The 20584-nt window shown below is 40.9% G+C and overlaps 1 protein-coding gene across 1 annotated transcript; it reads right to left on the reverse strand.

Annotated features, from left to right (window-relative positions):
- Positions 1 to 876: 876 nt before the first annotated feature.
- On the reverse strand, positions 877 to 14416 carry LOC120998550 (T cell activation RhoGTPase activating protein). Its single transcript, XM_040429241.1, has 10 exons — positions 14299 to 14416; positions 12357 to 12441; positions 12211 to 12264; positions 10369 to 10435; positions 9841 to 10001; positions 6760 to 6921; positions 6232 to 6341; positions 5452 to 5647; positions 3488 to 3602; positions 877 to 2409 (listed from the first exon to the last, which is right to left on the reverse strand). The coding sequence occupies exons 2-10, from the start codon at positions 12381 to 12383 to the stop codon at positions 1157 to 1159; spliced, it is 2145 nt and encodes a 714-aa protein (XP_040285175.1). The 5' UTR covers positions 12384 to 12441; positions 14299 to 14416; the 3' UTR covers positions 877 to 1156.
- Between the last annotated feature and the right edge of the window lie 6168 nt (positions 14417 to 20584).

Consider the following 20584-nt stretch of genomic DNA (forward strand, 5'->3'; position numbering starts at 1 on the left):
TAAATAATTATTCCCATCTGGACATTTGTGGCAAAGGATCTTCTAACAAGAGGGATTTCCTAACTGGTTATCTATGTTTATGGTCCTCTGGAATTCCACATTATATTGTAGTTCTGTGGTGGAAAAACAGAATAATATTTTTTGGATTATCTGATGTTGGAATAAAGAGATTTTACTATACAATGATAATTTTTACACACTTAAAACCAGAAAACCCTTTTAAAACATACCTCATATAGGAGAATACAGCCCCTATTACTAAAGAAATGTGGTAAAGAATGTTTAGTAAATTTGCAGACCTTCATACATCCTCTTTGTCCCCTCCATCATACCACAATCCATTAAATTTGTTACTGTACACTAATCAACTGCAAGGAAAAGGACCATGAAGTCACTGTATATTTCACCTTTTAATACATTTGGTTCAAGTTACAATAAAACAATCTTCGGAGAACAGTACGAAAGTGCTTAGTGTAGTGTCATTGCATCAAACCATAGTTTGACTTTTATCTAAAAGTTCACATTAAAATCTAATGTGGGATAGTGATTGGACTAAACATTGATACATATACATATAAATATCATCATAACATTATTCAGAGAGCCATATTCAAAGAGCCATATTTTTCGTTCATGTGCTATCTAATGCGCACAAGAAAGAATAAGAAATAAATGGCGCTATTTACACATCAATTTTTCTGCAAAGAAACTCTGACCCCCTGTGAATCATAGAACATGAACCTGGAGACCACTGAAAACAACAGTCTTTGGCAGTTGCCAGGTCCGTGCCTTAGGCTGACATATAGACCTCACTGCGCACTAAAAATCATGTTGTGGCCGCAATATGGAAGTTTTTTAATACAGCCATCAGAATCATACCTTAGTTTGAGAACATAGTTACAAAAGTGAATGAAGTAATAAGCCACATTTACATCATTTTAGTTCTCCTTGTTCTTTAATGAACACATGGAAATAGCCTTTTGACCAAGATTTCTTCTCCCAATGTTAGATAAGCAAATCAGTAATATTGTGAGCAACAGATCTCTAGTGTCAACTTAGTTATCAGACACCCCACTCAAAAACACAAAGAAGTGCCACATTAATAAAAAGTTCTACGTGCTATATTACAGTATTTACAATAAACCAATGTGCTCGCTCAAACATAGGATTCCTTAGCATACTGTATCTGATCATAAATCTCAAAGATTGGCTGACTGCATCTTCGATTTATACATTCGTGCTTGTTCCTCTGACTGGATTCAGGTTTGGTTCTAGCAAGTCCTGATTTTGTTCTCTCAGGCTGGCAATTTGGCAGAATTTGTTCACAAGTATTGTCCATCTTTACATCAGTAACAGAATTGGGTCTATTGTCATTAAGAGAAATGTTCTCTTCATGAATGGAGTCTGTGGAAGGTCCAATAGGTGTAAAGCAGTCAATACTTGATACACTGTCTCTCATGGTTTGCACAGTTATGCTATGACTGTAAGGGGTTCCATTTTTATGGACTGAGTCTTCATATGAGGGAGGCTTCCCAGGATTTCGTTGGTCTACCATTCTGAACACTTCATCTACAGATAATTTCCTGGCAGATTTAGGTTTTATTCTAACAACTTGTGGATGTTGGGAAGCCTTGCCCCTAAAACCATCACTCTCAGTTTGGTTCCTGTCACGAAAACTTTGGCTGAATCCATTTCGTTGTAATCCACCACCATTATCTCTGTCAGGACCCCAGCTTTGTGTTTTCGTTACCATTTTTTTGTGTTTTGCATAACAAAAAGAATTTGAGTGCTTCTTCATTTCTTGTCCAACTTTGATCATATCATTCATGACACCGCATTTTACATATAAAGAATTTTGCCTTGGCAAATCTTTTTTATTTGGACTTAAGGGGGATACAAGTGGAGAGCTAGTAAAAACTGAACAGTCTGAGAAAGAGCTGTCAAGAGAGCAGCTTGAGGATGCACTGACTAAAACGTCATCAATGATATTTGGGTCATAGTTGGTATTAATTTTCAGACCCTTTGGCATATTCTTCCTATACAAAGCTCGATCACAGTATTTCTCGGGGGAAGTAGTAGGCAGCTTATCATTATTACACTGTAGACATTGTTTCCTGATTGCAACATCATCATGACTTCTGGTTAGCTTCTTTTCAGCTATTGGCTTATCATGCTGTGAAGGAAAAATAAATGGTTCCGAGCATCTTCTGTCCATGTTGTTGACCTCATTTCTAAAGTGGGTTATAGGCAAATTTGAAAGAATCATATCATGGTATATTGTGTCCTGCTCCTTTTCACCTCCTCTGGATCTTTGCTGCTCAGTTTGGTATCTGGTGAAAGTACCTGCATTACACTCATGGTCTGGGTCAGTGCTGTCATAAGCAGAGTCATTCGGAAGAAAAGACAATTCTGTAAAAGACAACATATGTTTTCTTAGTTTTCGTATATATGCACACTTTTAGTTATTACATACTGTATATACTCATTTATATTTCAGGTCATTTGCTATATTTCAGCTTAGGGTAGGTGCACACCTCGGTTTAACTGATCCAGCTGGCTGTTACAGCAGAGAACAGTATGCCACCTAGCCGGATATTGCTGTTCACTGCCGGACTCTATTGAAATAATGGGATCCGACGGGGATCCGGACGCTTTCCTGTCGGATCAGTTAAACAAAGGTGTTAACTTAGGCCTGTTTCACACTGCAATTTGTAGTTCCGGCAGGCTGTTCAAGCAGAGAATATCCTGCCAGAGCTCTCTGGACCGTGCAGCATTTTTTGCCCGATGGAATCCTGGCATATTTGCCGGTTAGTGGACGGATCTCTGTTAAACCCCATTATTGTCAACGGGGCTGGCAAGCATTCTGGTAACATCCAGCAATGCCTGATCCAGAGAGCTCTGGCAGTGTGAAACATGCCTTAACGTAAGTACTTTTCAGGTGTAGGGTTTATAAAAAGCCAAAGCTCCCTGATTTTCAGATCTCTTTGGCTATGAGTGAATGAGACCTGTAGGTCATAGAATTCTGAACTGTAGATTTCAAGTGTATGGAGAGAACACAATGGTGATCATATCTAAGAAATTTTACATAGGACCAGGGTTGTCACGATACCAAAATTTTTATTCCATTTTGATACCATAAAAAAGTATTGCGATACTATTCGATACCACGCGAAAAAAATAAAACCCCAAAAAAGCTGTGTGCATTCCGCATTTTATGGAACATCTGGCCCATAATCGAACAGTTCTATCCTATTTTTTGGGGGTACAAGGTGACAAAAAAATGGCGAATCACAATTATTTTTTTCTGTTATGGCGTTCACCGTATAGGAGATATTTTTATATGTTTTATCAGTTTGGACTTTTTGGACGTGATAATATAAACAGATTCATTTTAAAAAGAATCACTTAATGACACAAACTAATGAATATTCAAATATAAGTAGACACCAAGTGACATGTACAATGTTACTTTACCATCTTTACATACCTGGACTTTTGATGTTTTCTAGAGATTCCTGTTCCAAATTGCTGATTAATTGTGATATGTCTTCACCAAACAATTCAGAGCAGTGATCTATGAAGAACTCAACCAGCAATGTGACCTGGTAAAATAAGGACACATAGAAGTAAGCATACAGAGAGTCAAAACTGAAAAAAAAAAAAATGAAACTTTTATGTTTTGTGGATTTAAAGAGTGAATTAATTACATTGACATATTTCCTCTATAAATGAAGAAATCTTTCCAAATATGACTCTAAGCTATTATAAGTAGAACTGTTAATATAGTAATATAGTATACAAGGCAGAACCCAGGGGTATACACAAGGGATTAAAACTGCCCCCTTGGTGTCTGGCTGGCACTCAAAGGCAGTAATTTAAGATTCTTAGAGGAACTGTACACAGACGTCTCCTTCTCTTTAAAGTGGTTGTACACCTTTATGTGCATCTTTAAGTTTTTTTTTACATACCCCACAGTATTTCAGGACCCACTGTGGTGATCATATTTACCTGATCCCCACCAAAAGGGTTCTGACTCCATTGTTGCCCCACGGGCTTAGAAGGTACCCAATGTCATTGTGTCAACATCCGGTTTGTCATGGGCATGCGATCTCTGCAGCCAATTACTGGCCACAGCAGTGACCTATCAACCAATGATTGTCTGCAGTGGTCTTGTGCTTCACGTCAAACTGGATTTTAACAAGAGGACATCCAAGGTTCAGACCGGCAGCAATGGAGCCAGAACCCAACAGTGTTGTGGGGTTTGTAAAAAAAAAAACTTCATAAAGGTGCACGACTCCTTTAAGCACTGGGGAGAGGATCTTTGTGTAATATTGCTGAAAGAACGTTAAAAAAGTTACTTTGCCACGAAAGAGCTGGGCACGGGGCAGACGGAAAAACAGAAAAGTGCAAGTTTTGGAATAGGGAGGAACTGGGCTGGAGCTGGGGAGAGGAGAGTCATATATCTGGTCCAGTCACATAATACTGGTCTAGGATGGCTGTGGACTGGTTAAAGTTGCAAAATAAAATTTAAAAATATCTTATTGATTTTGTACTTTAAGGGCAGCCATGTTTTACCAGTTATTCCATTTTAAAGTTAGGCTACTTTCACACTAGCGTTTTGGGCGGATCCATCATGGATCTGCAAAAACAGATCCATTACAATAATACAACTGCATGCATCCGTTCAGAACGGATCCGTTTGTATTATCTGTAACATAGCCAAGACGGATCCTTCATGAACTCTATTGAAAGTCATAGGGAGATGGATTTGTTTTGTATTGTGTCAGATTGTGTCATAGAAAACTGTCCCCATTGATTTACATTGTGTGTCAGGATGGATCCGTTTGGCTCAGTTTCGTCAAGCGAACAGTAAAACGCTGCAGGCAGCGTTTTGGTGTCCGCATCCAGAGCGGAATGGTGAGGCAAACTGATACATTCTGAGCGGATCCTTTACCATTCAGAATGCATTAGGGCAAAACTGATCCGTTTTGGACCGCTTGTGAGAGCCCTAAGGCTAGGTCTACACGACGACATTTGTCGCGCGACAATAAGTCGTGCGACAGATAGGGCACAACTACACTGCAACATTTGTAGTGCAATATTTTGTTGCACCAATGTCGCGCAACAATTTTTATAATGGCAGTCTATGGTGTCGCACTGCAACATGCTGCGACTGAGACGCAACAGTCGCAGAAAAATCCATCTCGAATGGATTTTCTGCGACTGTTGCGTTGCAGTCGCAGCATGTTGCAGTGCAACACCATAGACTGCCATTATAAAAATTGTCGCGCGACATTAGTGCTACAAAATGTTGCGCGACAAATGTCGTCGTGTAGACCTAGCCTAAATGGATCTCACAAACGGAAAGCCAAAACGCCAGTGTGAAAGTAGCCTTACTGATATGGTAATGCTAAACTATGTAGTGATGTCACTCGTTCTTCTGTTTTTTACCTTTTCGTTCAGCTCCTTTTGAGTTTCAAGGGGAAGGTTATTATCAACCTGAGGGATGAGCATGGTTGGAGCAATGCAAAGTGCTAAGTTTCTGGCGTCCATCTTGTTTATATCTGAAGCTTTACTAATATGATGGAGAACACATATCAAGTGTCGTAGCAAAATAAAATTTGGTTTTGGTAGTTTCTCTGCAGCACTGCAAAAAGGGAAACAAAAAGCAGTTAGAATTTCTGAAATCTTAGTCCAACCATTCTTAAAACTTCCAACTCATGCATGAAACTAAAGACTTCCCTACAAAAGAGGAACTAGAATGCAAAATTTTTCACCAAAAACTCCCATTCAGATTCTGATACGTTCAGGTTAGACTAGCTGAAGCAGCAGTAAAAAAAAAAAAAAAGATAAGTGATCCTTGGGCATGTAGATTAGTAATAGCTGTTAATTTACAGCATAGGCCAAAAGCAGATAAGCAATAAATAAATGTTTAAAAAAAGTGTTTAAATTTCTAAAACTCATGAAGAAAAAAAACTATAAATAGATTAAATACACAATGGTTACTCTGACAACAATGGTCTCAAATTGCTATATTTTCAATTTCCAATGGACAATCGCAGAGTACAACCATAATGAATTTACCATGCCAAAATCACAGCCAGTCTGTGGCACATGTGATTGGAAGGAAGATTCAGATCAGAATGAATATTTTACTGGTAGCACATAGATGAATGGCCACAACACTGTATGTACTGTGTGTACTATACAAGACCCTGAAGAAGCTCTCACCTTTTCATTTCCTCAATTTTCTCTTCCAACCTTGGCTTCTCCAATGAAGACATCCACTTGCTGTAAAGTTCAGATGACAGCAGCTGGTTTGGGATCCCTCTTAAGAAATCCTGATATTGAGAGAATATTTTTTAGATCATTTGACATACATAGACAAATATGGTAGATTTATCAGTAACAAAGCAGGATACTGAAAGACCTTTTTTGATTTGATTCTGAAGTGAATGGGGGTTCTGGGTTCTGTATGGCTACAGGGTCAGGCAGTACATATTCACAAGGTGCTGGCTCACCATGTGTGGGGAACAGCATTTAGGTTCACCAACAAGACACACTGCCTTGGTTAGGGCATTTAGATACAGAGATTGGACAGGAAATTGAACCTTGGAAACAGATAAGTAAAAGCCATTCTCCCTAATGGACAACCATTGTAATAAGATGAAACAACCAGATGTTCCCACAAGAAGCATCATTGATCATTTTAGACTCCAAAAAGTAAATAATGGTAAGGGACATAGTAGTCTAATTTACCTTAAATACAACAGCCAATAGGTGCACAGATTTGCTTTTCAAGTCCAAGTCCCTTCCATAGTTCAGGTCATCCTTGAGTTCCTTGCGAGCTCGCTCATTGGCAGCTTTGCGAAAAATGCCTTCCGTCTGTGGACCTTGCACTCTCAGGATAGTTAATATGTCCTGAAGAGAAATTAGGAAAAAGGAATTGTTTCTTTATGTCAATACTTTTGTGGTATATTTATTACTGTATTTTTCGCCCTATAAGATGCACCGGCCCATAAGACGCACCTAGGTTTTTGAGGAGGAAAATAAGAAAAAAAATATTTTGAACCAAAAGGTGTGCTTTTGGTGGGTTTTGAACTAATGGTGGTCTGTGGATGACACTATTATGGGGGATATGTGGATGACACACTTATGGGGGTCTGTGGATGGCACTGTTATGGGGGCATCTGTGGATGACACTGTCATGGGGGCATCTGTGGTTGGCACTGTTATGGGGGCATCTGGGGATGGCACTTTTATTGGGGGCATCTGGGGATGGCACTGTTATGGTGGCATCTGGGGATGGCACTATTATGGGGGCATCTGGGGATGGCATGACACTGCTATGGGGGGGGATCTGTGGATGACACATAGCATCTTATGCTATATGTCATCCACAGATCCCCCCCATAACAGTGTCCCTGTGTATGACCCCCAATACAGGGGGTGGGAGTCGGCATCTTGTCTTGTAATGGCAGCGGGGCCCGGTGCAGTAATTGTATTCTACTACACCGGGCCCCGCTCACTGTAGTAATCATATAGGCAATGTTAAACTGTAAATTCATTAATCCAGGCTGTAGTACGGTACTTACTACTAACTTCCATAGCAGGCAGGAGGCCGGGCAAGCAGGTGGGAGCCGGCATCGTAACTCACTACGTCACGCGCCTGCGCCGCCTACTTCATTCATAAAGTACTACAGCCTGGATGAATGAATTTACAGTTTAACATTGCCTATATGATTACTACAGTGAGCGGGGCCTGATGTAGTAGAATACAGTTACTGCACCTGGCCCCGCTGCCATTACAAAACAAGATGCCGGCCCTCAGTCCCTCCTCTCTCCAGCTGATACACACGCCGGCTGCGCTGTGCAGCAGCGCGGCAGCGATGTATCAGTGTAAAATTGCAGCATTCACCAAATAAGACACAGTGCTATTTCCCCCCCACTTTTGGGGGGGAAAAAGTGAGTCTTATAGGGCGAATAATACGGTAAATGAACTAACTGTCCTCTATACTCTAGGTTCACAACTTATGGTAGACATAGCCTAGGAGATACATACTCTTGAGTTGCCTCAAGGCTGTGCTTTGGATGATCACAGTCTTGAGGTACTGTAAATAAAAGAAACCACCACCTTAGCTCCACAAGATATCATTTGTTTGAGTATGTTTTTTTTTTTGGCTCTAAACGATAAATTCTACCAATCTGACCAAAGTAAATTAGTTGATAAAGCATGTCCTTTGGAGTAGGATAACCAGCATTACTAGGTTGTATTCACATTTGGTAGTTATGTCACATTTGGAACAAACATGGAAACAACTGAGACAAATCTGTCATGTGTAAGGCTACTTTTACATCTGTGTTTTCCTTTCTGGTTTTGAGATCCGGCAGAAAATCTCAAAACCAGAGAAAAACACATCAGTTTTGTCCATTCATTGTCAATAGGGACAAAAGTGAACAAACCAGAAAGGAGTGCACCAGAATGCATTCTATTCCGTTTTGTTGCTTTCCCATGCTGGACACAAAACCACTTCAAGCAGACGGATCAGGCATGAAATAAAATGTAAGTCAATAGTGCCGGATCCGTTTTTCGGACACAAAAAAAACGGATCCGACACCCATTGACTTACAATGTTTTTAGTGCTGGATCCATCTTGTTAATTTTGGAGATAATACAAAGGAATCCATTCTGAACGGATGGAGACGGTTGTATTATTGACCGGATGCGTTTTTGCTGATCCCCTGCCGGATCCAGCAAAAATGTAGAGGTGAAAGTAGCCTAAATAAACCTTTAAAATTGTCCTTCTTTTCACTGGTCAAAGCCATTTTTATGTCAGAAAATAGGTGTAACAATACAGTAGGTGTGGTCTAGTCATGGTAGTTTGAAAAACCCAGCTGTACTCGTATAAAGCTGGTTTATCAAGAAACCATTTTCATTTTACAAAAACTTCGAAAAAAAATAGCCCATGACTAGTCTTAGTCTTTTTTCACACGTGTGGCTGTGCTCTCCTGCATAGAATGCCGGGAATCGGGTGGACAAAAACCATTGCATGAGGTGTTTTTTGTCTGTCCGAATTCAGGCATATTTGCCGCCTTGCAGCTGGATCTCTGCCGGACCCCATTATAGTCAATGTGGCCAGCGGTCATTCCAGTAACATCCAGAAATGCCAGAGAACTCCAGAAAAGCCTGCCAGAGAGTACAGCCGCAAATTCTACCACTTTCATATCAGCAGTGATCAGCAAAAACGCTTCCGTTATGATAATACAACTGGCTGCATCCGTTCTGAACAGATCCTGTTGTATTATCTCTAAAATGACCAAGACAGATCCGTCTCTAAAACCATTGTAAATCAATAGGTGCCGGATCTGTTTTCTTTCATGTCAGAGAAAACGGATCCAGCACCATTGACTTACATTTTGTTTCATACCAGATCCGTCTTGATCAGTATCCCATGACGCACACAAAAACTCTGCTTGCAACGTTTTTGTGTGTGGCATGGTAACGAAACAGAACGGAATGCATTCTGGTGCACTCCGTTCCATTCAGTTCAGTTTTGTCCCCATTGACAATGAATAGAGACAAAACTGAAGCGTTTTCCTCCGGTTTTGAGATCCTATGGTAGATGTGAAAGTAGCCTTATACACATACTATTCTTTTGGACGCTTGTACTATTAAGTGTAACTGTATCCACTCAAAAGGCCACCAAGAAGACATTTCCTGTCTACCACCAGACATTCCCATGAACAAGAGCAGCACTATTTCCGGAAGAATAATGAAAAAAAGACCTTTCTCTAATTTTATACAGCCCCTTTACAAAAACAAATAGAAATCTTGCTTACAAGTATTGCTTTGGGAAGGTTGTCCTCCTCACAGATAATGGATAGTGGTTGGTCAAATAAGGTGGTCTTTAGTTCTGGTGGACTTGAAGACTCTGAGAGGTTTGAGCTTCGTCTTAATGTAAAGGGCCAGGAGATGACTGCTTTTCTCTTCTTGGGGCTTTCTGGACAGAGCAAGAAAAGAGACACAAATGAAATGAAATGTTGTGGCAAACCACAAGAGAAATATTCTGCTTAGACCTGTCATACTGGGAAAGTCCTATCATATCAGTTTCCAGTGTGGGCACTCTGACAGTAACTATACCAAAACAGACCAACCATGGCAGAGTTATCCACTGCGGGTCTCATCACCTGTGGGTTTGAAAACTTGCTGTGGTTGAGGTTTATAAAAAAAAACTTTTCACTTATATTGGACTATAATTTCCTGCAAATTTCCAGTGCAGAATCCACATTGCAAATCTGGCTATCATCGTCATTCTGCATCTAGTTCTTAACTAGAACCAAACTCCATCAAGCAATGATTTTACTCACCGATGGCATGGTAGAAGCCCCCCTCACCGATCACGTCTGCCAATAATTGGTACTTCTTGGCATCTGCCTGTGAAAAAGAATAAAGAAACTATAAGTTATGACTGGATATTATTCAGATCCATTAAACTAAAAAATATTACTAAAATAATTTACAATTTGCTGTCTTAGGAAACTACATTATCACCATAAATCTCATTGCTGTCATCATGAATCAGGCACATTTATATTCAGAGGCTGGAAACCTGGCTGAAAATGACCTGCCCACACTGTTCATTATAATGCATTAGATTGGTTTCTTTTACAGGGAACCGGTCATCAGTTTGTCCCTCTAAAATGGTCCCACCATACTCCACATTATGAAAAGCCCATTCTTAATGTATCCCTGTTTGTTTCCAGTAGCCTAGCGTAACTTACAAAAAAAGTTTTTAAATGTCCTGCATTGTAAGTAGATACGGCCAAAGGTGTCGATCGGTTGTATATTCTGTTTGGAAGTCTCTGTCTTTTTTTTATCTGTAACACAAACCCCTCTTTCATTGATTGATGTGGATGTCTTCTCCATATCTAGCACTTGTGCTCCAGCAGTGAACTGGCGCATACATATTGGGAATTCCCTGTTGTGGGCAGAGGCTTCAGTTCCCTTCTGCTTGTGAACTGGTTGCACCATTCACAGCAGTACAGTGCAAGCTCTTGATTCGAAGAAAACAGGATGCGTCATTCATATCAATCAAGGAAATACAAACTTCAAGGAAAAAAAAACTTTGGAAATGTCCAAGCAGGATAAAAGGCCTCTTTACACTGATTGATATAGCGGATGATTGTCGGGAAGGAAGCATTCCTTACTGATAATCGCCTGCTCATCAGTGGAGGGAACCTTTGCATTTACATGCAGCGATCTCCTCCACAGTAACAGGAGCAGCGATCACTAATGCCATCACTCATCCCCATACAGAATCATGGCAGGCAGCAGAGGCTGTTTAGATGGCCCAATCTGCTGCCGACAACTGATGATTTAGGTGACTGCATGAAAGATGTGATTAGTTGAACGAGTGTTTCGCTCGTTCATTGGGTAATCAGTGGCACCTTTAAATGGCCGATTATCTCGAAGGAGCGTTCGTACAAACACTCGCTAGCGAAAATCTGCCAGAATATTGGGCGGTGTAAAGGGGCCCTAAGTTATGCTGCACTACTGGGGACAAATAGGGATACATTTTGAAAAGTCTAATTGATTGATTGTAAGCCAGGTTCTCTGTAATGTCTGATTTTGTTTGTACAGATGTAGCAGAGTTAACAGTCACAGTCATAACGCAATAATTAGATGCAATAACTCAACAAGTGTGTGTGTTAACTCTGCTGCATTTGCCTAGACTTGGACTTGAATAAGAAGTACAGATGCAGCAGAGTTAACAGTCACAGTCATAACACGTTAACTAAATGTGATAACTCATCAAGTATGACTGTTAGCTCTGCTACATCTATACATGTTCCCTCTGATTGCAAAGTGATACAGAATATGCTGATGCTATAGAAATAAAGATTATTATTATAGGTCTTTACATAACCTAGAGCATGGTAGGAAAACGTTTAAAAGCTGTTGATATATATATATATATATATATATATATATATATATATACACACACACATACAGACAAACGGAGAAAGGTCATGCAGTGAATAGACTATTGTGCATAATTTATACTGCTAAACTCATCCTCCTGATGTCATTCATTGTTCCACTTCTAAACAGAACAGTATATGAATAAATGAGAAGTAGATTTTTCTTTTAAGAGGAACCATGTTTCCTCCATTCAAACACATACAAAACATACATCAGTGACTCACTTCTGTATGACAGTCGATTAAGGTATCCATGTTGTTGGCAGCCAGAGCTTTAGACTGCAATGAAAATAAAATAAGGATTGTGATGATGATGACGACAGTGTCTGAGGCATATAAACTAAAACATATAGCTCATCTAGTATACTTACAGCATTGCAGCCTGTGAGAACCTTCATTAGTAATCCTGCACAGGGGGCAGTAGTACCCTCAATCCCACCAACTTCTCTTATCTGCCTGTAAGCAGAAATCGTTTGGTTAGCTGTCAGAGTCCAACTGAACCCATCTATGATCACTTTATTCTCATCCTTTGCATAATACTTTAATCAATAAAAACATCTACTATTTGTTTTGTATATTTATGGCCGAGTTCGCACTTCAGTTATTTGATCAGTTATTTGCATCATTTATTGTGCACCACAAACAGGTGCAGGTCAAAAACACAGAACAGGTGCAAATCTTTACTTTAGGCCTCTTGCACACGAACGTTGTGTGCCCATGGCCATATTGCGGCCCGCCCGGCCCGTGTGCACTCCGCATCATGGATGCGGACCCATTCACTTGAATGGGTCCACAATCACGGAGATGTGCAACTGAAGCATGGATCGGAACCCCACGGAAGCACTATGGAGTGCTTCTGTGGCGTTTCTGTCCGTGCCTCCACACCGCACTGTGGCGGTGCGGATGGATCGCAGACCCACGGAACGGATGCACAACGGTCGTGTGCAAGAGGCCTTATATCTCGTCTACTGGCTTTGGCTCACAATAACTGTTGGAAATAACTCGTCAAATAACCGAAGTGTGAACTTAGCCTATCATGTGCAAAAATTTAGGGAACACAAGGGCCATTCTAATGGGGTACTGCAAAATATGAAAAGAGCAAACACTATTATATCATTATGGTTATTGTATTGCATTCTGTATATATTAAATACATGGTAAATGGTATACATTCAAAATGTTCTACTTCATGCCACCTGGTGGTCATAGGTGGTACCACATGTGTAAAGCTACAGTTCTCCTTTCAGCAAGGATGATCCTGTAATAGCTTTGCGTGGCATGCTTACTCTTACAGCTTTACAAAATTATTTTTTATGTAATTTTTAACCACGTATTATCTTAGACTGAGTGAATAAAGTCTAGAGAAAAGGCAATGCATAAAGGACATGAGCTGGAACCTTTCATCAATTTTTGCAACTTTAATTTTGAATTGGACTTACAGTATACAGTAGCTATCCTGTGGGCTATATACATGTAAGTATGTGTGTTTATGTAGCCATGCAGTTTCTGTGGTTCATTACAAACTCAACATGCACAGTGCAAGTTATCCACCCAATAGTACTGAGATCTGAAAAACATGTTATCTAGAAGGGTGTCGCTTGAATGGCTGCACGTGAAAAGGGCGACTGTTCATCTCTTCAACCACAGGCAACTCCCATGGCGACACAATCAACATAACAGATAAAAAAACAACAACGTTTGAGCGGGTCAGATTATGTACACAGTGTCCTGTGATATCTACTATCAGAGGAGAGGTCTCATCATTGCAACCTTAAGAGCAGTGCTCGAATCTATAAAATCCTTGATACATCATATAAACCATAAGAACACACTATCAATTCAGAAACAGAAGCAAATCAAGTATTTACCATCATTTTATATATTATATTAGAGTAAAAAGTCACTAGGAATGACATACTTCAAAATGCTGGATAACATATAAATACCCTATACCTGTAATACACATGTGAGCACGTTGTACACCACAGCGCTATAACTCCTCAAGTCGCATGCAAGTAATATGAATATGAGCCATTGAAGGTAGATCTAGGTATAAGGTATGAATGTTAACATGATTTGTCTTATTGAGCAAGAGAAATTTGATCTGTATGCATACTCTGTACACAGCCGAGGAATATGTAGGCGTGATATAAATTATAGCTAATAAGAATAATAATTAATATAAAAGCAGCCAATTATCTATGTCGAAAAATGACATTTTAATAGCGTTTTTGCTGCTGTGAATTTGTTACCCTATTAACTTTTCATTCAGCATTCATTTCTTATTTTCATACATTGTATTAGGCCACTTACCACACAAGTGTATCCAGCCAAAGTTCCTTCACTTCACAAGAACTGTAACAAAGAGGAGACAAGGTGCATGACCATCGAGTGCCAGGCTATAGTCTAGTGAAGTGTTCTCCACACTTTCTATTTTGTGTAGGGGGCAGGTGGAAATTCACAAGAGTCACGGAGACAGGAAGAAGCATCATCGTGGGTTGCTCTGCAAAAGTCACTGTTTTGCAAAGCACGCCTGCTTCCTCCTCTCTCATACAGGGGACTAGTAGTGGAATTCATGACAATACACAGGTAAAATCACCCATGACATCACAGCCTGTGTTCTGGTGCCACCAAAACAATAAATCCCCCTTTTACGCAGACATTACATCCGATAACCAAAAGGAGCTTCATCAAAATCAGTATTACACGTAAAAGTATTATCATTAGATACAAGAACAGTTAATAATAAGTTGCATTGTTTAGTGAAAGTTGTCAGAGGTAGTGGGTGTAAAACAAATGTCAAAAGTGGAAAATCACAGAAGAAAAAAACATGTTTTTTCTGGGTGGGGTTAATTAAAGTGGTATTCTGCCATATGCTCAGAATAGGTCATCAATTCTGTTGAGTGAAGCATCCGAAGCAGAATTCGGTCCGAAATTTAGTAAAACTTCGGTTCTAAACGATTTAGAGTTTCTTCGCACTTCGTGTTAAATCATTTTTTCTAAAATGGCAGCTACACGTTTTAGAAAGTGAAAGTAAATGTAGAGGAGACAAGCCCAGGACCGAGAGATCACCCATAATGGCGGGCAGCCTGCCAATCCGCAGGTAGCCATCCCCCATGTGATGTTACAGCTAGGCAGAGCCCTATAAAACTCTGATCCCGCTCGTTTGCTGCCATTTTCTTGTGAGCTAAGCATTGGGTGAGACGTGACAATACGCTTATGCACTAGGGACATTGTTGCTGCAAACTGTTAACAGGGACGGTAGGAAAATATTGGAGAGGGAGAGTGCAGGAAGACTGCAGGGAGAGTGCAGGGAGACTGCAGGGAGAGTGTAGGGAGACTGCAGGGAGAGTGCAGGGAGAGCATAGGAGACCTCTGAACTACAGACTCTGCTACAATTTATTGCGGTGTACATAACTGTGCAGTGCACCAAGAGTCATAGGTAATCCATTCTGTTAGCCGTAGAGTTACTGTGCCGTCAGTATTATAGGCAGATTGGCCCAGGTATAACTGATTTAAAGCGATTCTTGTTAAATTGGAGGTGTAGCAGGCTAACGATGTTGCGGAGATGGTGGTGTAGCAGAGTGGATGAACACACTGATGTTGCAGCGTTGAAGAGTACACTGATGTAGCAGAGTACGTAGGCAAACAGACAGGTGGTAATAAGGGATGGCAAGTTCTTCTTGAACAGTAAGGCGGTGTCTCGATGCATGAACTGGGTTTAAATGACCTGGTGGGATTATATCACTATTGCAAGCCAAGTTATGTGATGTTGGACCAATGCGAAAGAGAAGTAACTGAGCTAAGACAAGGGTGAGAGCAAGGTAGTGAGTGGTGCTGGAACAGGGAAAGACTTGTGCTCATGCACAGGAGTGTAACTGCAGTGGCTGCAGAAGATATAATTAGAACAGGGCTCCAAAGACTTTTTCACTTAAGGAAATACTCTTCTTCAATGACTGTACTGTGGTATCAGAAAGTGTAAGTGGTATCCATGGCTCCCCACTCCAGGATGGTGAAAATATGTCTGACATATAGAATATTCTTAAAAGAATCAAGAGGCTAGGTGGTTATATTCCCACATAGGGCAATGAATGGTTACAGAGTCTCTCAATAATGAAACAGTCTTAGGTAGAAAAGAAGGCATTGCTTACTCTTTCCCTTGGCTTGTGGTGCACCCAACCTCCCTGGGTGTTGACACCTTGGCTGGGATGTCCACTAGGTACAGTAGCAGCAATAAAGGTGGCTGAGGAGCAGTTAGTTCCCCAGATTCTCTACTCACAACCACTCTACACTCTCCCTGCATAGTCATGGTATCCCTCTCCTTGCAGCACTCAGTATTGCACACAGTATTGCTAAAGTTGGACACCTCAGCTCAGTTTACTTAGCAACTGGCCTTGGTCACAGACCTGTCTTCTCTACTGGCCTTGGCTGCTATCAGAATGTGGGGCTAGGCTGCTTCTTGATATCCCTCAGCTTTGACTTCTACTACTGTGTGGTGCTCAGTTGCATTTGTGACTTTAATGTCTTTGTTAAAGAGCATCTGTCGGCAGATTTGTACCTATGAAACTGACTGACCTGTTACGTGTGCACTTGGCAGCTGAAGGCATCTGTGTTGGTCCCATGTTCCATCTGTGTTGAAGTTCTAATACATGCAAATGAGCCTCCGAGGTGTTGCCATTACACCTAGAGGATCCGCTTTCTCTACAATAGCAGCGTCCTCTCCACTGAGCCTCTAGGTGTAATAGCAGCTCCTCTTTGTTCCTAGAAGCTCATTTGCATATATTAAAAGTTAATTTTTCTCCGCAGTGCAGGCACATATGAACATGAGACTAACACAGATGCCTTCAGCTGCCGAGCACACATGGAACAGGTCAGCCAGTTTCATAGGTACAAATCTGTTGACAGATGCCCTTTAACCTTGTGGAAGATATAATTGTGTGCATCACCCAAGTTTTGTAGCATGATATCACTGTGTGCATTTTCTAGGACATAAGAATATAAGATATAGTAGATTTGCAGTATATTTGATATGGTGTCAGGAGTGAAGGTACCTGTTACAGAATTTTGCTCCACTGCCTTCAAGCATCCTTTAGAACACTCTTTATTTTTGGGCGTATTAGGTTTGATAGAATGACCGGTCAATTACACTCTCCATCCTGACACTCTTTCACCCCATATCACAACCCTGCAGCGCTAGACAAGAAATTGATTAAAGACTATTTTGTATAGCTTCCAGAAACTCTGAGTATATTTAAGATCTTAAAGCCTCCAAAACACCTCTTCTTCTTCCCCCTCTTTTCCTAATTGCAACGTATTTGAGCATGCTACTTAATTGCATACAATCAGTAAATAAAGTGGAGTTTGTTAGATTTTCTGGTTAAGAAATATAGTTATGAAACATCCACAGCCGTTGGCTTGAAGGAAGATGACACAATATGATTATGAAGTCAAATGAAATGAGAAAAGGTAGCACATAGGGAAACACAGTACAAGACACAAGACAACTGCATATGCATTTGAGTGATTCATAGGACAGTTGGATGTAGCATGTGAGGACATATGACAGAAGTCATTCATAATGGGACGTAACTTGTTGGCAGGGGCATCGCTAAAGACTCATGGGCCCTGGTGCAAGAGTTCAGCTTGGGCCCCCCTTCCCTCAATGCTTTGTGGCCAGGGGCAGGGAAGCACATGGTCTTCATGCTCCCTTAAGCAAAAATGGCACCCCCCCATGCCAAATTTTTTACCTAACCCCTTCCCTAAAGCCAGAGGTGTATAACTTCACCAGCATGCACTTTCTATAATACTGTTGTTTTCTTATGCATCACAAGGGTCTTTGGGCCCCCTCAGGCTCCTGGGCCGGGTAGCGACTGCTACCTCTGCACCCCCTATAGCTACTCCCCTGGTTGTTGGGTTAAATATATTGATAACCTATCCGTCACCAATATCAGATAAGTGGGGATCTGACTCCTTGCACCTTCATCGGTCAGCTGCATCCTCCTCAGTGTTTACCTGCACGCTGTATACTTTGTAGTGCTAGTGCAGTGTAATTACAGCTGTTTGTCCCGTTCACTTGATGGGAGATGAAGCTGTAAATAGTCTCCACCACCAGTTCATTGTAGACAGCGTGCAGGTAAACACTGAAGAGGATGCAGCACTTGAACAAGCACTGCGGTCCCTTTAAACAGCTGATCAGCGGGTATGCCCGGATTCAGCACCCCACCAATCTGGTACTGAGGATGGTCATCAATATCTGTATCCTGAATAACCCCTTTAAGCTCCATGGGCAGGGGCGTAGCTATAGGGTATGCAGAGGTAGCAGTCGCTACCAGGTCCAGGAGCCTGAGGGGGCCCAAAGACCCTTGTGCCACATAAGAAGACACCGGTATTGTAGAAAGTGCATGCTAGGAGGGCTCCGTTATAGTTTTGCACTGTGGCCCAGAATGTTCAAGTTAGTCCTCTTGCTGGAGGGAAGGGGTTAGGTGAGGAATTCTGTTTCTATTTTTGCCTCAGGCAGCAAGAAGACTATGTGCTCCCCTGTCCCTGGCCACAAACCACGGAGGGTTGGGGGGCCCAAGCTGAACTCTTGCACCCGGGTCCATGAGCCTTTAGCTACGCCCCTGCCTATGGGCCAAAGACAGTGCTAAAGATCATACTCTTGAAGGATTATTCCTGAACATTTGCCCATGTAAGCATGTCTGCCTGTTTTATGTGGACATTAAAATTATTTGACCACTCCACACCACCTCATGCAAAAAGGGTTCTGCTCCCTACAATAATGTGAATGACTGATTGCATTAACAGTTAAGGAATGCTCCATGTAAATGGAGCTATATGAGTTGTGATCAACTTGCTACTGTATATCACTGCTTTTTGCCAACAAAAGAATCTGGTAGTGTAAATGGGCCCTAAATTGATGGTAATCTGCAGGCTAATTTATGAACTAAGAAATATTAGAAATTTAGCATACAAATGTAAAATGTCTTTTTTTAATGCTTATGCCATGTAGACAAACATACTACATACAACCATGTAATGCAACGTAACTGTGGATCAACAGGGGTTTCAGAATTATTTTTCTAAAGATGTTGTTCAACCTCCACCTATATCTAATATTCAAGAGAGGCATAACCAAATATAATGCAAAAAATAGCAAACTATATTGTAAAGTACAGGTTGATTTAAAAAGCAAAAACAGAGTACCTACATTACCTACTCCATATTCTCAAGTACATGTATGCCTTGATATTTGCAGAGTTGTAATGAAAGAGTTGGAGAGTAAAGCATGGAGGAGGAACTGAGCAGCAACCTAAAACTCTCATGAGGCAAAAAGTAAATTTCCAAGTTCCTCAGACCCATAGGTAGTTACACATAATTTTTAATTTAAAGCTACACATTTAGAAATATTCTTCTCTGCTGGTTTATATTCTGGAAAGTATTGTTGTTGCACCAGTAGTACAAAAACCTGAATGAACTCTTCTAGAATTAAAGGTGTTTTCTGAGATTTTAATATTGATGACCTATCCTCAGGATACGTCATCAGTATCTCATCGGTTCCACCCAGGACCCCTGACAATCAGCTGTTCGAGAAGGCACTGGTGCTCACAGCGCTCACAGCCTTCTCACAGCTTTTCTTAGGCCAGTGACAACACATTCATCGGTCACATGGCCTAGGCGCAGCTCAGCCAAATAGAAGTGAATGAAGCTGAGCTGTGATACCAAGCACAGCCGCTATACAATGTACGGTGCTGTGCTTGGTGAGCAGAGAGTAGGCAGCGGTGTTCACAGGAGCGTCAGTGCATTCTTAAACAGTTGTTCGGTGGGGGATAGGTCATCAGTATTAAAATATCGGTATTTAAAGGGGTTGTCCGGGTTCAGAGCTGAACCCGGACATACCAAGAATTTTTCCCAGGCAGCCCCCAGGCATTTTCAGGAGTTCCGGCGACGTCACCGGCACTGATGGGCGGGCTTTAGTTCTGCCCTAGCTAAAGCCGGCCCAGTGACATCACCGAATATACTGCTGGATGGAAGCTGCCTGGTAGAGTAGAGTTGATCCGGGTGACAGAGCCGCTTTAAATGACCCTTGCATTGCAGCTTGCACAGGTATACTTAGTGTGAGTACACCATAATAAGTTCCTGCACTAATATTTGACAAGCTTTGTTTGGCTAAGGAGCTACATTTTAAAATGAATATGTAATTTTTTATAATATGCTAGTATTTCATTCCTAATAATGTAATATTTAACAGGTCTACTTGTAAGACATTTGGTGATGGTGTTAACTAGTGTTGAGCAAAACGAAGCATTCGAAGTGGAATTCGGTTTTCCTAAGTTTAGGAAAATGTTGAAAAAAAATTAAATATTATATCGTATGATAGTCAAATTGTATACAAGTAAATAATTAAGTATCAGAGTTTAACGTGTTCTGCTAAAAATACCTTTAATAAATGGGTAGTAGGCTACAGTTGCCCTGGTGAAACTAATTTACACAGACTAATACCGTGTTAAGAAAATGTCGATTTGCAACAAATCCAAATTTCCTCGCACTTTGTGGGAACGAATCAGTTTTTCATAAAATGATGGCTGCGCGTGTTACAAAG

Source organism: Bufo bufo, chromosome 4 (assembly GCF_905171765.1).
Source record: "Bufo bufo chromosome 4, aBufBuf1.1, whole genome shotgun sequence".
NCBI classification, from domain to species: Eukaryota; Metazoa; Chordata; class Amphibia; order Anura; family Bufonidae; genus Bufo; species Bufo bufo.